The sequence below is a fragment of the Macaca mulatta genome, chromosome 2 (genome assembly GCF_049350105.2).
Source record: "Macaca mulatta isolate MMU2019108-1 chromosome 2, T2T-MMU8v2.0, whole genome shotgun sequence".
NCBI classification, from domain to species: domain Eukaryota; kingdom Metazoa; phylum Chordata; class Mammalia; order Primates; family Cercopithecidae; genus Macaca; species Macaca mulatta.
In genome coordinates, this window is record NC_133407.1 from 115,924,559 (window position 1) to 115,943,728 (window position 19,170).

Here is a 19,170-nt window from a genome sequence, read left to right on the forward strand (position 1 = left end):
TTGAACTCCTGGGCTCGAGTGATCCTCCCGCCTTGGCTTCCCACAGTGCTGGGATTATAGGCATGAGCCACCGCACTAGGCCAATCCCTCAGTGTTTAGAGCAACAACCTAAGCAAGTTTATCAGTGTCTGGGAATGTTCAGCTTGGGCTCGAGCCTGCAGGGGAAACATGCAGCTGGCCAGGTCACAGGGTGGTCAAGGCACCCATGCTTCTCGGTCAGGACAGAGAAGAAAGCAGGTGGGTGCGGGGGAGCGGGGAGACCTTACAGTAAGAGAAGCCCCGCCTTCGCCATCCTCACCTTGGTGCGCAGATGATGCAGGTGATTGAGGAGTACATAGAGGACTACAACCAGATCAACACGGCCAAGCTGAAGCTGGTCCTTTTCATGGACGCCATGAGCCACATCTGCCGCATCAGCCGCACCCTGCGCCAGGCGCTGGGCAATGCACTCCTGCTGGGTGTGGGTGGCAGTGGCCGCAGCTCCCTCACACGGCTCGCCTCGCACATGTGAGGGCCTCCGAGGCATGCTGGGCAGTGGGTGGCCGGGGCGGGCTGGCTGCTCGGTTTAACCCATGCTTTTGTACAGTGGTAGAGGCCTCAGGCAGCCTTGAAGCAGACCCGCACAGCCCACAGGCTTCTGGAAAGACTAGTAGCAGGACCTGGGCTGCAGAGAGAGGCAGCAGCAATGCTCTGTGGTGCTGTGGGGAGGGAAGTGTAGAGCAGGCATCCCAGTGGGATTACTAGGGGAGGTGGCCAGGGCTGCTCTTAGAATCAGAGCTGGGAGGATGGAAGGGAAGGGCGTTTGGACCGAGGGAACAGCTTGGGCAAAGGTCTAGAGGCAAAAAAGCGGGTTCAGGGCCTGAAGGGCCTGCAGGTCTGCTCAGGATGGGAGCAGAACTCCAGGTGGTCGGGGTAGGGTGTGGCCACCCACCACCTTTCAGCGCCTGGCCCCAAGCCCCTAGCATGCTTCAACCCAAACTTCTGCCTCCAGGGCCGAGTACGAGTGCTTCCAGATTGAACTATCCAAGAACTACGGCATGCCCGAGTGGCGCGAGGATGTCAAGAAGGTCCTGCTCAAGGCGGGCCTTCAGAACCTACCCATCACCTTCCTGTTCTCGGACACCCAGGTGCCACTGCCACAGCAGAGGGCAGGGCTCGGGGGGCTGGACACAACCCCATCTGAGCATAGCATCCCAGAAGGTGGTCAGTCCTTCATGCCCAGCTCACTGTCAGTCAGGGCAGATCTCAGAAGAAACCGCCAGGACCAGGTGGGGCCACAGATGGGCAAGTTGAGAGCATGAGACCAAACCCAACCTCTCAGAGCTAAGGTGGGGCATAGATCATCACTCATACCCCAAGGGTAAAGCAAGCCCTGGTAGCATAGCACCCCACTCACTGGCCAATGGCATCCCACCTCAAGGACCACAGGGCTTGTCCCCAAAGTGCTGGAGACCCATGGCTTCCCTGTTCCCTCTTGGAGTGACATGAGGTTTCTCCCTAGATCTCTGAGAGGTTGTCTAGGGTCACAAGACAGAACAGGCTTCCACCTGGCTGGTGGTCAGGGTTGGGCCCAGGGGCCCAGGCTGAAGCCCCCGAACGTGCCCCACCCTGGACAAAGGCCCCTCTGCTCACAGCCCTGTCCTAACCCCAGAACTCCCTTCAAGGCAGCCACTGTGTGAGTCAGGAAAGGGAGGATGCCATCTAACACAAGCCGGGCCCAGGCTGTATGAGATGGGCAAGGACCTATCTCTGCCCGTGGCAATGGTTTCCTCTTGTGAGTAAACTGAGGCATGGAGAGGGGTGAAGAGGAAGATGCCAAATCCCCCACTGAGGACCCAGGGTCCTGCTGCAACCCGGTGGTTTTCATAGCTTCTGTACGGGGGCAAATCCTAGACTATGAATACGGGCTAGTCTCTTATGAGGTCACTTGTGTGACTCTGGGCTTCTCTGAGCCTTAGTGGTGCAGTCTGTCAAATGGAGCTGTTGTGAAGGTCCAACAAAACTATGGTCATGAAGTCCAACTTGCAGGGGCTTAGCTCCCCAACCCTTCACTCCTCCCCAGATCAAGAACGAATCCTTCCTGGAGGATATCAACAACGTCCTAAACTCCGGTGACATTCCCAACCTCTATACCGTGGATGAGCAGGACCAGATCGTCAGCACCATGCGGCCCTATGTCCAGGAGCAGGGCCTGCAGCCCACCAAGGCCAACCTCATGGCTGCTTACACTGGACGTGTGCGCAGTAACATCCACATGGTGCTGTGCATGAGGTACAGGCAGCCGTCACCAGGCTGCGCCGGGGCAGCGGAGCTGGGTGTGTACAGGGCTTGGCCCCAGGGACACTGGACACCACGCGCTGGAGCCTGAGATGAGGAGACGCAGCCCTGGGCCTGGCCATCATGTCGTTGGGCCCAGGCTGTTGTGCTGCTCTGTCCTGGCTGCCATGCCACAGGGCTGTGCAAGGACCCTGGGTCCTGGGCTCCTGGGGGCACTGGTCAGTGTCTCTGGACCTCATTTGGATTTCTGGCTTTCCAGCCCCATCGGAGAGGTCTTCCGAGCTCGTCTGAGGCAGTTTCCTTCCCTGGTCAACTGCTGTACCATCGACTGGTTTAACGAGTGGCCGGCAGAGGCCCTGAAGTCTGTAGCCACCATGTTCCTCAATGAGATCCCAGAACTGGAATCCTCCCAGGAAGAAATCCAAGGACTGGTGGGTGTCTTGGTGAAGCTCAGGCCCTTGGGGAGAACTGTTTAGTTTGAGGCATGGGCTCAGGGTCACCAAGGTCTGGGTGAGATTCCCTGGCCCACCACAGAGGGTAAGCTTTTGGTCAGGCTGTGCTTCCTGTCTAAGCCTCCGTTTCCTCATCTGTAAATGGGCAGTGCCACAGGTCATCACAGTGATTAGAGTGCTGGGAACACAGCTGCATGGGTACTGTTTCCCTTATTCCCTGAGGGCTTCATGGTGCTTCCTTCAAGAACCCCCTGATAGAACTCCAGAGACCACAGATGGGGATGTAGATTTGCCTGGTCCAACCTGAGACCGTGACAGTCCCAACATTTCCCTGCCCAGCTGTGCTGAGGCCTTGGGCCCTCTCTCCCCCTAGATCCAGCCCTGAGGGGTTCCTCAGGGCTCTCAGAGACAGGCAGGTCATGGGGGCTGTGACAAGACCACTGGGCCAAGAGCTGGGAGAAACCTAGGTCCAAGTTCAAAGCCAGCCCTGCCCTTGATAGCTATGTGAATTTGAACTAACCTCTGGACTTCCCTGGGCCTGGGGTTTTTCATCTGCACAAAAGGTGACCTTGACCTGGAGGTCGTGAGGCTCACAGAGTGAGTGTGAGAGGCATGGAGGTTCCTGCTGTGGCGCCCTCCTCGGCCCAGGCTGCAGTGGCTGTGGGCACCCACTCCCTGTCTTTCTTGGGGCCTCTACCAGGCCGGCATCCATGGTCTCACTCCCCCAGATCCAGGTTTGTGTGTACATCCACCAGTCAGTGTCCAAGAAGTGCATCGAGTACCTGGCAGAGCTGACCCGCCACAACTATGTGACCCCCAAGAGCTACTTGGAGCTGCTTCATATTTTCTCCATCCTCATCGGGCAGAAGAAACTGGAGCTGAAAACTGCCAAGAACCGCATGAAGAGCGGCCTCGACAAGGTGGGCCCAGGCGAGTCCCCGTGGACAAGGCCAGCTGCCTGCAGGCTACCTGCTGACTCAGCCCTAACTCCAGGGTGACACCGCGCTCGGCCTTTCAAACTGCAGCCCACATTGTTGAAGTGGGTGGCTTCCCCCCTCGTCAAAAGCACAAAAGTTGCCAGTCAAGGGCCAGGCCAGAGCAGGGCACCCCACAGATACTTGGGGGACTGATGCCCTTCCTCTGGGGTTGTCTGGGCAACTTGGGGGCCACTGAACCTGCCAGCCACAGCCTTTCTCTCATGAATGAGGGTGGCCCAGCAGGCCCTGTGCTCTCTCTGTCCCCTGCCACACCTGTTTTCCTCTCTGTGCCCCGACCCCCAGCTGCTGCGCACTTCTGAGGACGTAGCCAAGATGCAGGAGGACCTGGAGAGTATGCACCCCCTGCTGGAGGAGGCTGCCAAGGACACCATGCTCACCATGGAGCAGATCAAGGTTGGGGTGCTCCTGAGCCCCTCCCTGATGCCTGACTCTGAGGAAGCTCAGCACCCTCACACAGGCACAGGCTTGCTAGCTGCTTGGCCCCCGCAAGTCATCTGGCCTCCTTGTGCCCCAGCTTCCTCAATCAGTAGTCATCCATTTAGTCATGGAATGTTTGCCTGGTAGCTCTTCTGTGCCAGGCACTGCACTGGGCAGGGGGTCGGTGAGGAGCAAGGCAGAGGAATCCAAACGATTCCAATAACCACAACCCGGAGTCTGCCCAGCACAGGGCCCCGCGTTGGAGGGCCCGATCCTCACAGCAGACCTTGCAGTTTGTGTATTCCTTATGACAACTTTCTGGAAGGAATAGTCAAGTATCCTGCTCAGCAAAGTCAGTGCATTGCAAAATTTCCCAGCAGATAGAAGCTGGAAGAAAGGCAGGAGGAAGGTCTTTCTCTGTCTTGCGTGAAGGTGCCTGCAGGCTTAGGGGGCCCTGCCTGTGGGGCACTGATATCCAAACTTGTAAGGCCCCCAGCCACACGTCAGGTCTGTGGTGAGCACTCAGGAGGTGGAAGGGACTCCTGATATTCCCAGGCCTCTCTGGCCTATCACAGCTGGAGGGCCCTTGGAGAACAGGGCACCCCAACACTCGTTTCCTTCCATCTGAGGAGACTGAGATGCAGAGAAGAGAAAAGGGAAGAGGACAGCCCTGTGTCTCCCATTCCCAGGTGGATACGGCCATCGCCGAGGAGACCCGGAATTCAGTGCAGACAGAGGAGATCAAAGCCAACGAGAAGGCCAAGAAGGCACAAGCTATTGCCGATGATGCTCAGAAGGACCTGGACGAGGCGTTGCCGGCCCTGGATGCGGCACTGGCCAGCCTGCGCAACCTCAACAAGAACGACGTGACTGAGGTGGGCAGCAGGGCATCTCCTGGCATTCCCTCTCATATGCTTCTGTCCTCAGGCCCTCCTTCTGCACATCCCCTGGGACCCAGCTGCCTGCCCCGCCCTCCTCGTTCCAGCCCCCAGGGCCCAGGTAGGAGTATGGGTACCTGGGTTGAGGAGCAGGAGGAACTGTGGGCTGAGGCCAACCTCGGTGGATCTCTGGATCTGCCCGTGTCCTGTGGTAGTAGGGACTTGGTTGGTAGGGCCAACCTTTCTGTCAGGGTCCCTGCCCAGGGGTGCCCACTGGGTCTGAGTCTTCCCCACTTGGTGGCTGGGCCTGCAGGTACGTGCCATGCAGCGGCCACCCCCAGGCGTGAAGCTGGTCATAGAAGCTGTGTGCATCATGAAAGGCATCAAGCCCAAGAAGGTGCCTGGAGAAAAGCCAGGCACCAAGGTGGATGACTACTGGGAGCCTGGCAAGGGGCTGCTGCAGGACCCGGGCCGCTTCCTCGAGAGCCTTTTCAAGTTTGACAAGGTAAGCATGCCAGGCACCCTGGCCAGCCAGCAAGTGAGGACAAGGCCTGCCCGGCAGGACAGTGAAGCTGGAGAGGAGCCTGCCCCACCACAGCATCTGCATGTGCAGTGGCCTCTGTCCCGTCTCTCTCTGTCCACCTCCCCACCACCAGCACCACACAAGGGCCTGAGGGCCACGCAGATGGCTGGAACCAGAGCCCGGCCCCAAGGAGTTCTCAGTCTGAGGGTGACAGACCCACCCACAGAAAGGTATTGAGGAAATTGGGACCTGGACAGGCTCCTGTGCCGTATAGGAAGTCACCCATGGTCATTCCAAGTCTCCACAGCCTGGGGATTCTCTTTCATGCCCTTTCTTCCCAGCAACCCCCAGGCCTTGGCCAAGACCTTCACCATCTGCCCAGTCATTCCCTCTCTCCCTCAGCCTCAGCACCTGGGGCCCAGCTTCCCTGTCTGTCTCTGGGTTTCTCTGTCCATCTGGGGCCATCAGTATCCTTGGGCATGTGCTCTCTCGGGGGCTGTGCCATGGTTAAGTAGCCTGGAGCTCATAGCCCCTTAGCTCTGCAGCCCAGAAATTAGCTAGGGGGTAGCTGCCTGTCCCACACAGGCCACCATCCACTGTGTGTCAGTATCAGGCCCTGGGCACATCCCACACCCATTTCAGCAGCATCTGGACTCCTTATGGGCTATCCCACCCCTCCTTCTCCTCTTCCATCAGACAGGAAACTAGAGGCCCCACAGGCCTAATCAAGTCCCTCTGAGAGAAGCGCCCAAGTCAGGAGTGCTCAAGGCTGGTGCTTAGGCTCCCCGGGGCCCACGCTCTGACCTCTGGGAGCTCATGAGCAATGCAAATACCTGGGCCTATTATGAATTACAGGGCTGGACTCTCCCTGGGTGGGACAAGAGCCCCAGGGGATGGCGTCAGCTCTTGAGGTTGAACATGAGCCTGGTGGGCCTCAGAACCACTCACTCATCCCAATACCTGCTGATGGGCTTGCTTTCAGAAAGTAGCCCTTGCCTCTAAATGAGCTTTTAAGTGAGGTCTTGTGTGTTATGGGCTCTCGAGACTGCCACAGTATACCAAGGAAGACCTCCCTAATCATATGATCTAAAATCCTGGGGACCAAAGATTCCTTTCTGGCCAGCCTTTCTGGGCTATGTTGTTCCTTAAGGAGAAAGAATCTATACTGAGGCCTGCACAGGGCATAAAAGTCAGGGCGTCCCTCGGCAGGCCCCCCCTCCCAGCAGAGCCCTTCCCCTGTCACCTTTGAGAAGCAACCTCTTGAGGCCCAGGCTTCCCACCTCAGGACAACATTGGGGACGTGGTAATCAAAGCCATCCAGCCGTACATCGATAATGAAGAGTTCCAGCCAGCCGCCATTGCCAAGGTGTCCAAGGCTTGCACCTCCATCTGCCAGTGGGTGCGCGCCATGCACAAGTACCACTTCGTGGCCAAGGCCGTGGAGCCCAAGCGGGTGAGGGCTGAGTGGAGTTGGTGGGGGTATGCTCCCCTCCCCGGGGTACTTGGCGAGCTAACCCTGCGCCCTTTGCCCCACAGCAAGCCCTGCGGGAGGCCCAGGACGACCTGGGGGTGACACAGCGGATCCTGGATGAGGCAAAACAGCGCCTTCGTGAGGTGGAGGACGGCATCGCCACAATGCAGGCTAAGTACCGGGAATGCATTACCAAGAAGGAGGAGCTGGAGCTGAAGTGTGAGCAGTGTGAGCAGCGGCTGGGCCGCGCTGGCAAGGTATGCACCCTTCTCCTGCAAGGCCTGCGGGTGGGCCTGGCCCAGACAGGGGCCAGAAGGGACCAGGGCGAGGGTGGGTCTTGGGGTGGCTGTCCACACCCCCTCCCTGGCAACCCCAGGTGCTACAGCGGGTAGGTCAGCCCCAGGCCCCTAGCCCAGCCTCCCAGAGCCCACGCCACGGGGCTGCCCCTCCAGCTCATCAACGGGCTGTCGGATGAGAAGGTGCGCTGGCAGGAGACGGTGGAGAACCTTCAGTACATGCTCAACAACATCTCTGGCGATGTCCTGGTGGCCGCCGGCTTTGTGGCCTACCTGGGCCCCTTCACGGTAAGAAGTCCCCACCTGTGTCTCTGACCAGCCTCGCCTTCCCAAAGAGACCCTTCCTCCTTGAGGCCTCGCCTCCAATGACAGGCAGCCTGCAGGTGGCTCTCCCCTCACTCAGTCATTCAACAAGCACCTAGCAGGCTCCCTCTCTGAGCCAGGCACTGTAAAGCACTGGGAATACAGCAATGTACAAAACAGCCAGAAAAGCCACCTAGTGGGAACATAGAAGAGCTCACACTTCTGCACTTGCTGCGTGCCAGGCACTATTCTAAACATGCCATCTGTGTCCCCTTTAATCCTCATAGCCGCCACTACAGGCGGGCATCGTTAGCATTTCACAGATGAAGGGCTGAGGTTTGTGGAGGCCAAGAAATTCACCCAAAGTGGGATTAGAATGCAGGTATCTGGCTCCATGTCTGAGCTCAGGTCTCTGTAACTGCCAAGGACTGTGGCTTAGTGGGAGTTGGGAGGTCTCTGTGGGTGTCATGGTGGAGTGGTCCTGAGTCTGGCATCTCCCCAGGGCCAGTACCGCACAGTGCTCTACGACAGCTGGGTCAAGCAGCTCAGGAGCCACAACGTCCCACACACCTCCGAGCCCACGCTAATCGGGACGCTGGGGAACCCTGTGAAGATCCGCTCGTGGCAGGTGCCCACCCCAGGGGCAGGAATGCCCAGGCAGGGCCTGTGGTGTGGTCCAGGCTGGGCCAGGAGCCTTCTGCCTCCTTCCTACCCTGCTTTCCAGGGCCTGGCTCGGAGCTGCCTCTGCTGAACCCTCCTGTCCAGCAAGAGGGTGGTGGGTAGGAGAGGAGAAGAAAGCTGGACTGAGTGTGGCACAGCTAAATGTGGGGAGAGGGATTAGGGGTACTTTTAAGAGTGTGATGGGCCGGGCATGGTGGCTCACGCTTGTAATCCCAGCATTTTGGGAGGCCAAGGTGGGTGGATCACCTGAGGTGAGGAGTTCGAGACCAGCTTGGCCAACACGGTGAAAACCCGTCTCTACTAAAAATATAAAAATTAGCCAGGTGTGGGGGCACAAGCCTATAATCCCAGCTACTCGGGAGGCTGAGGCAGGAGAATTGGCTTGAACCCAAGAGGTGGAGGTTGCAGTGAGCAAAGATTGTGCCACTTCACTCCAGCCTGAGTGACAGAGCGAGACTCTGTCTCAAAAAAAAAAAAAAAAAAAAAAAAATGGGTTGGGTGGAGGTTGAGAAGCAGCATCCACAGTCGGATTTAGAAGGGTTGTCTGGTCGGATGCAGTGTAATCCCAGCACTTTGGGAGGCCAAGGCAGGTGGATTGCTTGAGCCCAGAAGTTCGAGACTAGTCTGGGCAACATGGCAAAACCCTGTCTCTACTAAAAATTCAAAAATTAGCCAGGCATGGTGGTACATACCTGTAGTCCCAGCTACTGGGGAGACTGAGATGGGAGGATCACCTGAACCCAGGAGGTGGAGGCTCCAGTGAGCCAAGATCTTGCCATTGCCAAAAAAGAAAAGAAAAGGTTTCCTAAAGGAAGTGTCTGAGCAAGACTCCGAAGGGCAGGGAGAGTTGGCAAAGAGAGGGAACCAAGAGGCCATAGGCAGAGGCCAGGCGTGGGCAGAGGTCAGGAGGGTCAGTGGGGTATGGGCTCCATGAAGATGGTCTCACCAAGCGAGCACTCAGTAGGCAAGAGGACAGAAAGGCACAGTGAAGGAGGGCATTTCTGTCTGTGGATTTCTCTGTCCATCTGGGGCCATCAGTGTCCTTGGGCCTGTGCTCTCTCAGGGGCTGTGCCATGGTTAGGTATCCAGCCCAGGAGTGGGGGAGAGGCAGGAGTCCTGGGGTGAGGCCTTGCCCACATTGTTACCTGCCCGCAACCTCCAAGGGGATGCAGTAAGGAGAGGGAAGTCCATAGCCAAAGCACGAGGCTGGGAGATGCTGATGCCCCCAGTGACCCTGCTTGCAGGAAAGCCCTGACCTAGTCCAGTGCCTGGCTCTCCACAGATCGCTGGCCTCCCCAACGACACACTTTCAGTGGAGAACGGGGTCATCAACCAGTTTTCCCAGCGCTGGACCCACTTCATTGACCCTCAGAGCCAGGCCAACAAATGGATCAAGAACATGGTGAGCCCACCCACCAGGCACCACCACCCCACCCCAGCCAGGCATAGCAAGGGTAATGGTGAGCAGCAGAGCCTCAGGCTGGCTGTCAGTCCCTGCAACCTCTTCTTTCACCCTTTCCTTACAGGAGAAGGACAATGGGCTAGACGTGTTCAAGTTGAGTGACCGTGACTTCCTGCGCAGCATGGAGAACGCCATCCGCTTTGGAAAACCATGTCTCCTGGAGAATGTGGGCGAGGAGCTGGACCCGGCCCTGGAGCCTGTGCTGCTCAAGCAGGTGAGTCTGCAGTGGTGATGGCAGGGTGGCTGTAGGCCTGGACAGGGCAGTCCCCTCCCCCTGCCCCACTGGTGATGCTTAGGCCATAGTACCCACCAGTCCCACCTGCCACAGACGTACAAGCAGCAGGGAAACACGGTGCTGAAGCTGGGGGACACGGTGATCCCCTACCATGAGGACTTCAGGATGTACATCACCACCAAGCTGCCCAACCCACACTACACGCCCGAGATCTCTACCAAACTCACCCTTATCAACTTCACCCTGTCGCCCAGGTAAGCCCCCACCCCTGGGAACCCCCAAGCATCAGCTCTGACTCTGCCTGCCCAGCTGCCCCTCTCCCACCCCCAGGTCGGGAGTCAGTGGGACTTTCCCCCACTCAAAGTCTCCACCAGTTTCCCCCCAGGCACTCACATTGCAAGCCTTTCTAGCCCTTCCACCAGCTCCTCCTACCCACCACTGTTTCCACCTAAGAACCTTCATCCCCACCTCATCAGATCCCTGGCCAAGGTCCCCAGCCTCTGTGTCTAGCACCAGCCTCACCTCCTTCAGGGACCCCTTCTCTCCTGCTGAGCCCTCACCAGGCCCTGTGCCCTCATCCTCAGAGCTGCCCCAGAGCCCTGAGTCGGGCACACTCTGGCTCCCTGAACCCAAATACCCTGCTTCTTACCTTTGCTGTCACAAGCCCAGGCACTGTGGTTTTCACGGGCCATCCACACACAGCCCACAGCCCACAGGCCTGCTTTGTGCTAAGGCCTCCATTTCAGTGGTCAGTGTGAACCTCTCCACAAAGCAGGGGGCAAAAACACCCTGAAGGCTTGCTCCGGGTATCACAGCCCCTCCTGCCAAGGAGGTATTGTCCTGAGACCCCAGCCATTCACACATCCAACTGCTCAGCCCCTTCTAGGATTACAGGCTGCCCCGCAAGGTCTCACTGAGAACTGGTATCTTTGAAGGCAGGCTCTGCACTAGCCCTGAAGCCTGAGATGGAGGCTAGGCCTCCTAGGACAACACTGGCAAGGATGCTAGGCTCTTGGAGCCCTAGAAGCACAGGTGGATAAGTGAGCAGGTTCACAGCTGGCCCTCTGGCGCCCACCAGGTAGTACAGACTTGGTGTCCCCTCCCCCCGGCAGTGGCCTAGAGGACCAGCTACTGGGCCAGGTAGTGGCAGAGGAGCGACCCGACCTGGAGGAGGCCAAGAACCAGCTGATTATCAGTAATGCCAAGATGCGCCAGGAGCTGAAGGACATTGAGGACCAGATCCTGTACCGGCTCAGCTCTTCCGAGGGCAACCCTGTAGATGACATGGAACTCATCAAGGTGCTGGAAGCCTCCAAGATGAAAGCTGCTGAGATCCAGGTCAGCCGCTGCCTGCCCCCCTACCTGCCCTGGGCGTGCCCCGGGCCTGCCCCCCACTTCTCCCTGTCTGCCCTAGGCCTGCCCCCCAAACCCTCTGCCTTCTGCTCTTTGACCCCTCCCCCCACCCACTGCACCCACAGGCCAAGGTCAGGATTGCAGAGCAGACGGAGAAGGACATCGACCTGACACGCATGGAGTACATACCCGTGGCTGTCCGCACCCAGATCCTCTTCTTCTGTGTGTCTGACCTGGCCAACGTGGACCCCATGTACCAGTACTCCCTCGAGTGGTTTCTCAATATCTTCCTCTCGGGCATCGCCAATTCAGAGAGAGCAGGTAGCACCGGCATGCCAGGCTCCCACCCTGCACAGATATGACCCATGTGGACACATTTCCACTGTGGGGCACACACAGACTCACAACTGTGTTCACTGGCATACACTCTCCTCTTAGACTCACAATACATAAGAATGCACACAGCACTCCTACCCTCCTCAGAGCCCCTTCACTGGGAACACCAAGTGCCCAAGGGGAAGCCCAGGCTGCCCCTGTGGCTGCTGGGGAGACTGGCTAGGCTGGGCTGGACGCCGGGGCTCTTCCTTCCTCTCACCTCTCCGTGCTGCCATCACTTCTCCACTCCACAGACAACCTGAAGAAGCGCATCTCCAACATCAACCGCTACCTGACCTACAGCCTCTACAGCAACGTCTGCCGCAGTCTCTTTGAGAAGCACAAGCTGATGTTTGCCTTCCTGCTGTGTGTTCGCATCATGATGAACGAAGGCAAAATCAACCAGGTGCTGGCAGAGATGCCAAGGACAGACTGCCTGAGGGGTGGCCCTGTGGCAGGGCCTGAGAATAGGCTGGAAGGAAAGGGAAAGCCAGGCATGAGGGCGCCACAAGAGCAAAGGGGCAGAGGAAACATAATTCCTTGATTTAAAACAGCCAGGGCTGGGCACGGTGACTCACACCTGCAATCCCAGCACTTTGGGAGACTTAGGTAGGTGTATCACTTGAGGCCAGGAGTTCAAGACCACCCTGGTCTCTACTAAAAATACAAAAATTAGCTGAGTGTGGTGGTGCATGCCTGTAATCCCAGCTACTCAGGAGGCTGAGGCAGGAGGATCGCTTGAACCCAGAAGGTGGAGGTTGCAGTGGGCTGAGATCGTGCCACTGCACTCCAGCCTAGAAGACAGAGCAAGACTCTGTCTCAAAATAAATAAATAAAAACAGCCAGAAGACCCTGGGTTAATTGTGCTCCAACCAATGGCTCAAGGTTCAAGAAGGCCAATGCTGTGAGCACAGGCCTTCTCGAGCCTTGAGTGTGCTGGTGAGCACGAAGACTGTCCCCAGGGACAGACTGTCCTGAGCCTCCCACACCTGCTTGGCCAGGAACTCACACTCTCATGAAGCCCCACGCATTTCGTGGTGCAGTGGAAAGCCCTGCCGAGACAGTGAGAGTGACAGCCACCACTGCCAGAGCCCTAACTGCATGCCTGGCACAGGACTCTGGCCTGGGAAGCAGTCAACCTTCTGATTCTTTCTACTCCCAAATGAGAAGGCAGAGGCCCAGAGAAGTCACATCTCTTGCCCTAAAGGCACACAGTCAGGAAAAGGCAGGGTGGGAACACTAACCCAGACCTGTTTGACTACCACCCCCAAGGGAGACTCAGTTTCTCCAGGTGAGGGTGGTTGGAGAGACACTACTGGGTGGGGGTGCCCAGAGCAGGAAGAGCTGAGGGCCTGAGCATGAGCCTCCTCCTGTCCCCTGCCAGAGTGAGTGGCACTACCTCCTGTCCGGGGGCTCCATCCAGATCATGACTGAGAATCCAGCACCGGACTGGCTGTCAGACCGGGCCTGGCGAGACATCCTAGCACTCTCGAACCTGCCAAACTTTTCCTCCTTCTCTTCCGACTTCGTGAAGCACCTCTCAGAATTCCGGGTCATCTTCGACAGCCTTGAGCCCCACCGGTTAGCTGGACCCCAGAATATGGCAGGATGAGCCCATCGAGGGGACGAGTCCCTAGGAAAGTCTTGTCTGAGAGCCTTCTCTAGGGGGCCACCCAGGGTTGCCCAGCAGCTGTGGCCACATCTCCTCTGTGCCCCCAGTGCTGTATCCCTGGGATAGCCCACTCTCCCCAGCTGTCCAGCCAGCCGAATCCCTAGGGCCACCAACCTCCTTCCAACAGGCTGGCTCTCAGGGAGGTGTGGGCTACTATTGCAGGGAGCCTTTGCCTGGCATCTGGGACAAGTACCTAGACCAGTTCCAGAAGCTGCTAGTCCTCCGCTGCCTGCGCGGGGATAAGGTTACCAACGCCATGCAGGACTTTGTGGCCACCAACCTGGAACCACGCTTCATTGAGCCCCAGGCAAGTGCTGGCACCCTGGCAGGACTGGCACCTTGAGCTCGTCCCCGCCCTGGGTCCTAGGGCCCTGGCTGCATCTGGATAGACTATTTGGCCAGGCCAGGACCCCTGCTTGCTCCCTAAAGGCTCTGAGAGGTTCCAGCCCCCACCAGGAAGCCACTGGGGACCACTCTGAGAACCCCAGATCCCCCTCCCTTGCCCTGATCGCTCTGCAGCCCCAGGTGGTCTCAGCATCTCCCCCTGCCCTTGCAGACAGCCAACCTGTCAGTGGTGTTCAAAGACTCCAACTCCACCACGCCCCTCATCTTTGTGCTGTCACCCGGCACAGACCCTGCTGCCGACCTCTACAAGTTTGCCGAAGAAATGAAGTTCTCCAAAAAGCTCTCTGCCATCTCCTTGGGCCAGGGGCAGGTCAGGGCTAGGCAGGGAGGAAGGGAGTGGGCTGGGGGATGGGCTAGCTGCCCCCCTGCTCAGTGCTCCTGCCCCTGCAGGGCCCTCGGGCAGAAGCCATGATGCGCAGCTCCATAGAGAGGGGCAAGTGGGTCTTCTTCCAGAACTGCCACCTGGCACCAAGCTGGATGCCAGCCCTAGAACGCCTCATTGAGCACATCAACCCCGACAAGGTGTGTTGCCCTGCCCATCACAGGCCCACTGGGGCCTCCTCTGCATCCATCAGGGACTAACGAGGCAGAAATAAGAGAATCATGCAAAGCACTCTGCCGCATGTGCTCGGCAACTGACATGTGCCACGCATTGACGTCCTTAATCCTCTCAATCCACCCCCACCCCCAGTTACCTGTACAAGTGGTGATGTGACTTGCCCAGGGACACCCAGCACAGACTGTGACCTGGGACTTGCCAAAGACCCTTTTTCTTTTTTTAGATGGAGTCTCACTCTGCCACCAGGGCTGGAGTGCAGTGGTGCGATCTCGGTTCACTGCAACCTTCACCTCCCAGGTTCAAGTGATTCTTCTGCCTCAGCCTCCTGAGTAGCTAGGATTACAGGCGCCCACCACTACGTCCAGCTAATTTTTTGTGTTTTTAGTGGAGACAGGGTTTCACCATGTTAGCCAGGCTGTTCTCGAACTCCTGACCTAGTGATTCGCCTGTCTTGGCCTCCCAAAGTGCTGGGATTACACACGTGAGCCACTGCGCCCAGCCAAAAGCCCAATTTTTAACCAGTTGTCTGTGCAGCCGCGTCTGACCCACCTCAGGGTCCCTGAGCAGGAGGCAGCCTGGTGTCAGGATGGCCACCAGGCATGGATCTCAATGCTCACGTGGAGCCATGGCCATCAGGTACACAGGGACTTCCGCCTCTGGCTCACCAGCCTGCCCAGCAACAAGTTCCCAGTGTCCATCCTGCAGAACGGCTCCAAGATGACCATTGAGCCGCCACGCGGTGTCAAGGCCAACCTGCTGAAGTCCTACAATAGCCTTAGTGAAGACTTCCTCAACTCCTGCCACAAGGTGAGGCACACTTGGGCACACAGGCCCATCATACCTGGCCCCTGTCCCGGCTCCTCACCTCCGCTGCCTCCCACCTCCCCCAGGTGATGGAGTTCAAGTCTCTGTTGCTGTCTCTGTGCTTGTTCCATGGGAATGCCCTGGAGCGCCGTAAGTTTGGGCCCCTGGGCTTCAACATCCCCTATGAGTTCACGGACGGAGACCTGCGCATCTGCATCAGCCAGCTCAAGATGTTCCTGGACGAATATGATGACATCCCCTACAAGGTGGGCCTGGGGCAGACTGGGACTTGGGGGACTGGGCACTTAGGGGAGCCCTCACCCACCCACCCCATAGGTCCTCAAGTACACGGCAGGGGAGATCAATTACGGGGGCCGTGTCACTGATGACTGGGACCGGCGCTGCATCATGAACATCCTGGAGGACTTCTACAACCCTGACGTGCTCTCCCCTGAGCACAGCTACAGTGCCTCGGGCATCTACCACCAGATCCCACCCACCTATGACCTCCACGTGAGTCCAGCCCAAAGGGCTACACAGGAGGGGCCTGCTAGGCTGGGGTTCTAGGGTACCATGAGCACCTTGGTGCTGGGTGGGAGGAGACGCAGCCCCCACCCTCCATCAGCGTTCTTTTCATCAATCAATCCATCCCACGAAGACAGCCTTGGCGAGGGAGTCAGTCCCTGCCCAATGGGGCTCGCCTCTGTGAGTGAACTCCTGGTCAGCCACTTCCTGGGTAGAATTACTCAGTGGAGGCTTGGGGCAGCTCCTCCAAGATGGTAACAAGGCTCAGACTCCACAGTCAGGGAGGGCTGCCACAGAAATGACGCTTCCCCTAAGATGTGTGGGGAGAAGCCATGAGCCAGGGCTGGGTTGTGTGGGTCATCAGTGCAAAAGGCCTGTGGCAGGAAGGAGCCTGACAAATTTGGGCCACTGAATAGAGGGGCAGGGAATGGATGGCAGTAACAAGGGGGCTGGGAGGGAAGCAAGGGCCATGCCACACAGTGCCTCAGAGGCCTGGAGTCCGAAGGCAGGGACATGCATAAGGGTTATAAGCAGGAGTGACAAGTGGGGGATATGACAAGTGGGGATGTGCTCCATTGGAGGGTAACTCTGAAGGCTGGGGTGGAGCAAGCCAGGGGCTTCCATGTTGGCCTCCTCCCTCCTAGGGCTACCTCTCCTACATCAAGAGCCTCCCACTCAATGATATGCCTGAGATCTTTGGCCTGCATGACAATGCCAACATCACCTTTGCCCAGAACGAGACGTTCGCTCTCCTGGGCACCATCATCCAGCTGCAACCCAAATCATCTTCTGCAGGCGGCCGGGGCCGGGAGGAGGTGGGTGGTGTCAGAGGAAGGGGCCCAAGGGCTGGACGGGCTGGGTCCACCATCCTGCCCACTCCCCTGTGGGAAGGAGCTCTGTGTACGTGGAATCACACAGGGGATAAGGGGGGCCAGCCTTGACCCCCGTGTTCCTTTGCCCCTGCAGATAGTGGAGGATGTCACCCAAAACATTCTGCTCAAGGTGCCTGAGCCTATCAACTTGCAATGGGTGATGGCCAAGTACCCAGTGCTGTATGAGGAATCAATGAACACAGTGCTAGTACAAGAGGTCATTAGGTAATCACCTCGCCACACCCCCGCCCCAAGTCAGCGGCCACTGGACTGTAGAGAAATAACAACAGGAGTTACTATGGGCCAGGTGCCATGCCAAGTGCTACACCTCTAACTCAGCCATTTTTGTTGTTGAGACAGAGTCTCTGTCTGTTGCCAGCAGTGGTGTGATCTCAGTTCACTGAAACCTCCACCTCCCGGGTTCAAGCGATTCTCCTGCCTCAGCCTCCTGAGTAGCTGGGACTACAGGCGTGCACCACCACACCCAGCTAATTTTTGTATTTTAATAGAGACGGGGTTTCACCATGTTGGCCAGGATGGTCTCCATCTCCTGACCTCATGATCCACCTGCCTCAGCCTCCCAAAGTGCTGGGATTATAGGCGTTAGCCACCGCGCCTGGCCAACTCAGCCATATTTTTATTATTCACATTTTGTAGACGAGTAAACTGTGCCCCCAAAATATTCAGTAAGCTATCCCAGTCCAAGTTCACACATTTGCTAAGGGCCAGAGCTGGGATTTGTACCCAGGCCACCTGACCCAGTTCTCTGCTCTTAGTCTCTGTATTTTGCCATTGCTTTTCAGTCTGTGGCCTTGAGCTGGGGCCACGCTACTTTTCAGTCTGTGGCCTTGAGCTGGGGCCTTGAGCTACTGCCACGCGACCCCAGCCCACTACCTATTCTCTTGCCATTGGCCTCACAGGTACAATCGGCTGCTGCAGGTGATCACACAGACACTGCAAGACCTACTCAAGGCACTCAAGGGGCTGGTGGTGATGTCCTCGCAGCTGGAGCTGATGGCTGCCAGCCTGTACAACAATACTGTGCCTCAGCTCTGGAGTGCCAAGGCCTACCCATCGCTCAAGCCTCTGTCCTCATGGGTCATGGACCTGCTGCAACGCCTGGACTTCCTGCAGGCCTGGATCCAAGGTGGCATCCCAGCTGTCTTCTGGATCAGTGGCTTCTTCTTCCCCCAGGCTTTCTTAACAGGCACTCTGCAGAATTTTGCCCGCAAATTTGTCATCTCCATCGACACCATCTCCTTTGATTTCAAGGTCTGGGCACAGCCAGGGCCGGGTCAGGTGACAGGCTAGGGTACAGCCCAAGGAGGAGAGGCTCTGAGGCCACGGTTGGTTGGCAGTTGGGGGCTCCCTAAGCCAGGGCATGGAAAGACCCAAGCCAGAAGAGGCCATGAGTCCCAGGAACGGGTCTGGCCTGGGTCCATCAGAAATCCACAGAGGCAGGGCACAGACCACAGGCCGTGGGCTAACGTGGTAGGTACATGATGATGGGCAGGCAGGCAGCATTAGGCAGAGCTCAGAAGGGAGTTTTGTGCCTCCTAACCCAGATTCTGGGTATTGTTGTGTGTGGGGGGTGTGTCTGTGTCTACCCACAGGTGATGCTTGAGACACCATCGGAGTTAACACAAAGACCCCAAGTAGGGTGCTATATCCATGGATTATTCCTGGAAGGTGCCCGCTGGGATCCAGAGGCCTTCCAGCTGGCCGAGTCTCAGCCCAAGGAGCTGTACACAGAGATGGCCGTTATCTGGCTCTTGCCAACACCCAACCGCATGGCTCAGGACCAGGACTTTTACCTGTGCCCCATCTACAAGACACTGACTCGTGCTGGTATGAGGCCTGGGGTGGGAGCCTACACTATGGGGGGGGGGGGGCCAGGACTAACCCAGCCCGGCCCAGCCCAAGCCAGTCAGACTGATCCAGGTTAGCTGAACAAGGAAGGACAACAGAGATTTGGGCCAGGCCAGCAAGCAGCAGGCAGGTTAATGCCCAAGGCCTGCCATCTGGCTGTGGGGAGCACCCCTGAGCTCCTATCCTACATGCCTCCCTCAGCAGGCCCACCTTGGGCCCCAAGAGCCTACAAGCCCCAGGCTGTCATTGGGAGTTCAGAGGGGTAACTGAGGCCCAGAGCAGGAGCTTGTCTGGACTGGGTCCATTGGAGAATGAAAAGTGGCATCAACTCTGCCATCCCTATCTTCAGTCCCCAATACAGTAACCCTGGGCAAGCTTGAACCCTGGCCAGACCCCCTCACCAGGCAGGCTTCCTCTTGGGTCAGGGCCCCCTCCCTGTCCTCAGCTTAGCCTGCCCACTGCCCTGCCCCTACGCTATCCCTGCTCTAGTAGTAATAGGGCATGACCTAACCCGTCCCCCTCCTTGCCCATTCCAGGAACACTATCAACCACAGGACACTCCACCAACTATGTCATCGCTGTGGAGATCCCCACCCATCAGCCCCAGCGACACTGGATAAAGCGTGGTGTGGCCCTCATCTGTGCCCTGGACTACTAGACTGAGACAGAAGGGCTGAGGCCATTAAAGCTGAATTTTCTAAGCAGTCCAGCTGTGCCTTAGCTGCTTGCATGAGGACCCCTCT

General features: G+C 57.7%; 1 protein-coding gene across 1 annotated transcript in view; it reads left to right on the forward strand.

Moving 5' to 3' along the window:
- The window catches only part of DNAH1 (dynein axonemal heavy chain 1), an 82,199-nt gene extending 63,068 nt beyond the window's left edge, over positions 1–19,131 (forward strand). The window contains exons 48-77 of the mRNA XM_015130758.3: positions 311–507; positions 992–1,127; positions 2,063–2,271; positions 2,537–2,708; positions 3,458–3,649; positions 4,010–4,120; positions 4,834–5,019; positions 5,336–5,527; positions 6,831–6,998; positions 7,082–7,273; positions 7,469–7,600; positions 8,118–8,243; positions 9,579–9,698; positions 9,823–9,972; positions 10,087–10,247; positions 11,106–11,331; positions 11,472–11,667; positions 11,976–12,127; positions 13,106–13,302; positions 13,556–13,700; positions 13,950–14,108; positions 14,189–14,320; positions 14,994–15,164; positions 15,248–15,427; positions 15,498–15,674; positions 16,331–16,501; positions 16,653–16,783; positions 17,479–17,830; positions 18,172–18,406; positions 18,964–19,131. Coding sequence (XP_014986244.2) covers positions 311–507; positions 992–1,127; positions 2,063–2,271; positions 2,537–2,708; positions 3,458–3,649; positions 4,010–4,120; positions 4,834–5,019; positions 5,336–5,527; positions 6,831–6,998; positions 7,082–7,273; positions 7,469–7,600; positions 8,118–8,243; positions 9,579–9,698; positions 9,823–9,972; positions 10,087–10,247; positions 11,106–11,331; positions 11,472–11,667; positions 11,976–12,127; positions 13,106–13,302; positions 13,556–13,700; positions 13,950–14,108; positions 14,189–14,320; positions 14,994–15,164; positions 15,248–15,427; positions 15,498–15,674; positions 16,331–16,501; positions 16,653–16,783; positions 17,479–17,830; positions 18,172–18,406; positions 18,964–19,085 — 5,190 coding nt within the window. The 3' untranslated portion in view covers positions 19,086–19,131. The remainder of the gene's footprint in view (positions 1–310; positions 508–991; positions 1,128–2,062; positions 2,272–2,536; positions 2,709–3,457; positions 3,650–4,009; positions 4,121–4,833; positions 5,020–5,335; positions 5,528–6,830; positions 6,999–7,081; positions 7,274–7,468; positions 7,601–8,117; positions 8,244–9,578; positions 9,699–9,822; positions 9,973–10,086; positions 10,248–11,105; positions 11,332–11,471; positions 11,668–11,975; positions 12,128–13,105; positions 13,303–13,555; positions 13,701–13,949; positions 14,109–14,188; positions 14,321–14,993; positions 15,165–15,247; positions 15,428–15,497; positions 15,675–16,330; positions 16,502–16,652; positions 16,784–17,478; positions 17,831–18,171; positions 18,407–18,963) is intronic.
- The last annotated feature ends 39 nt before the right edge of the window (positions 19,132–19,170 follow it).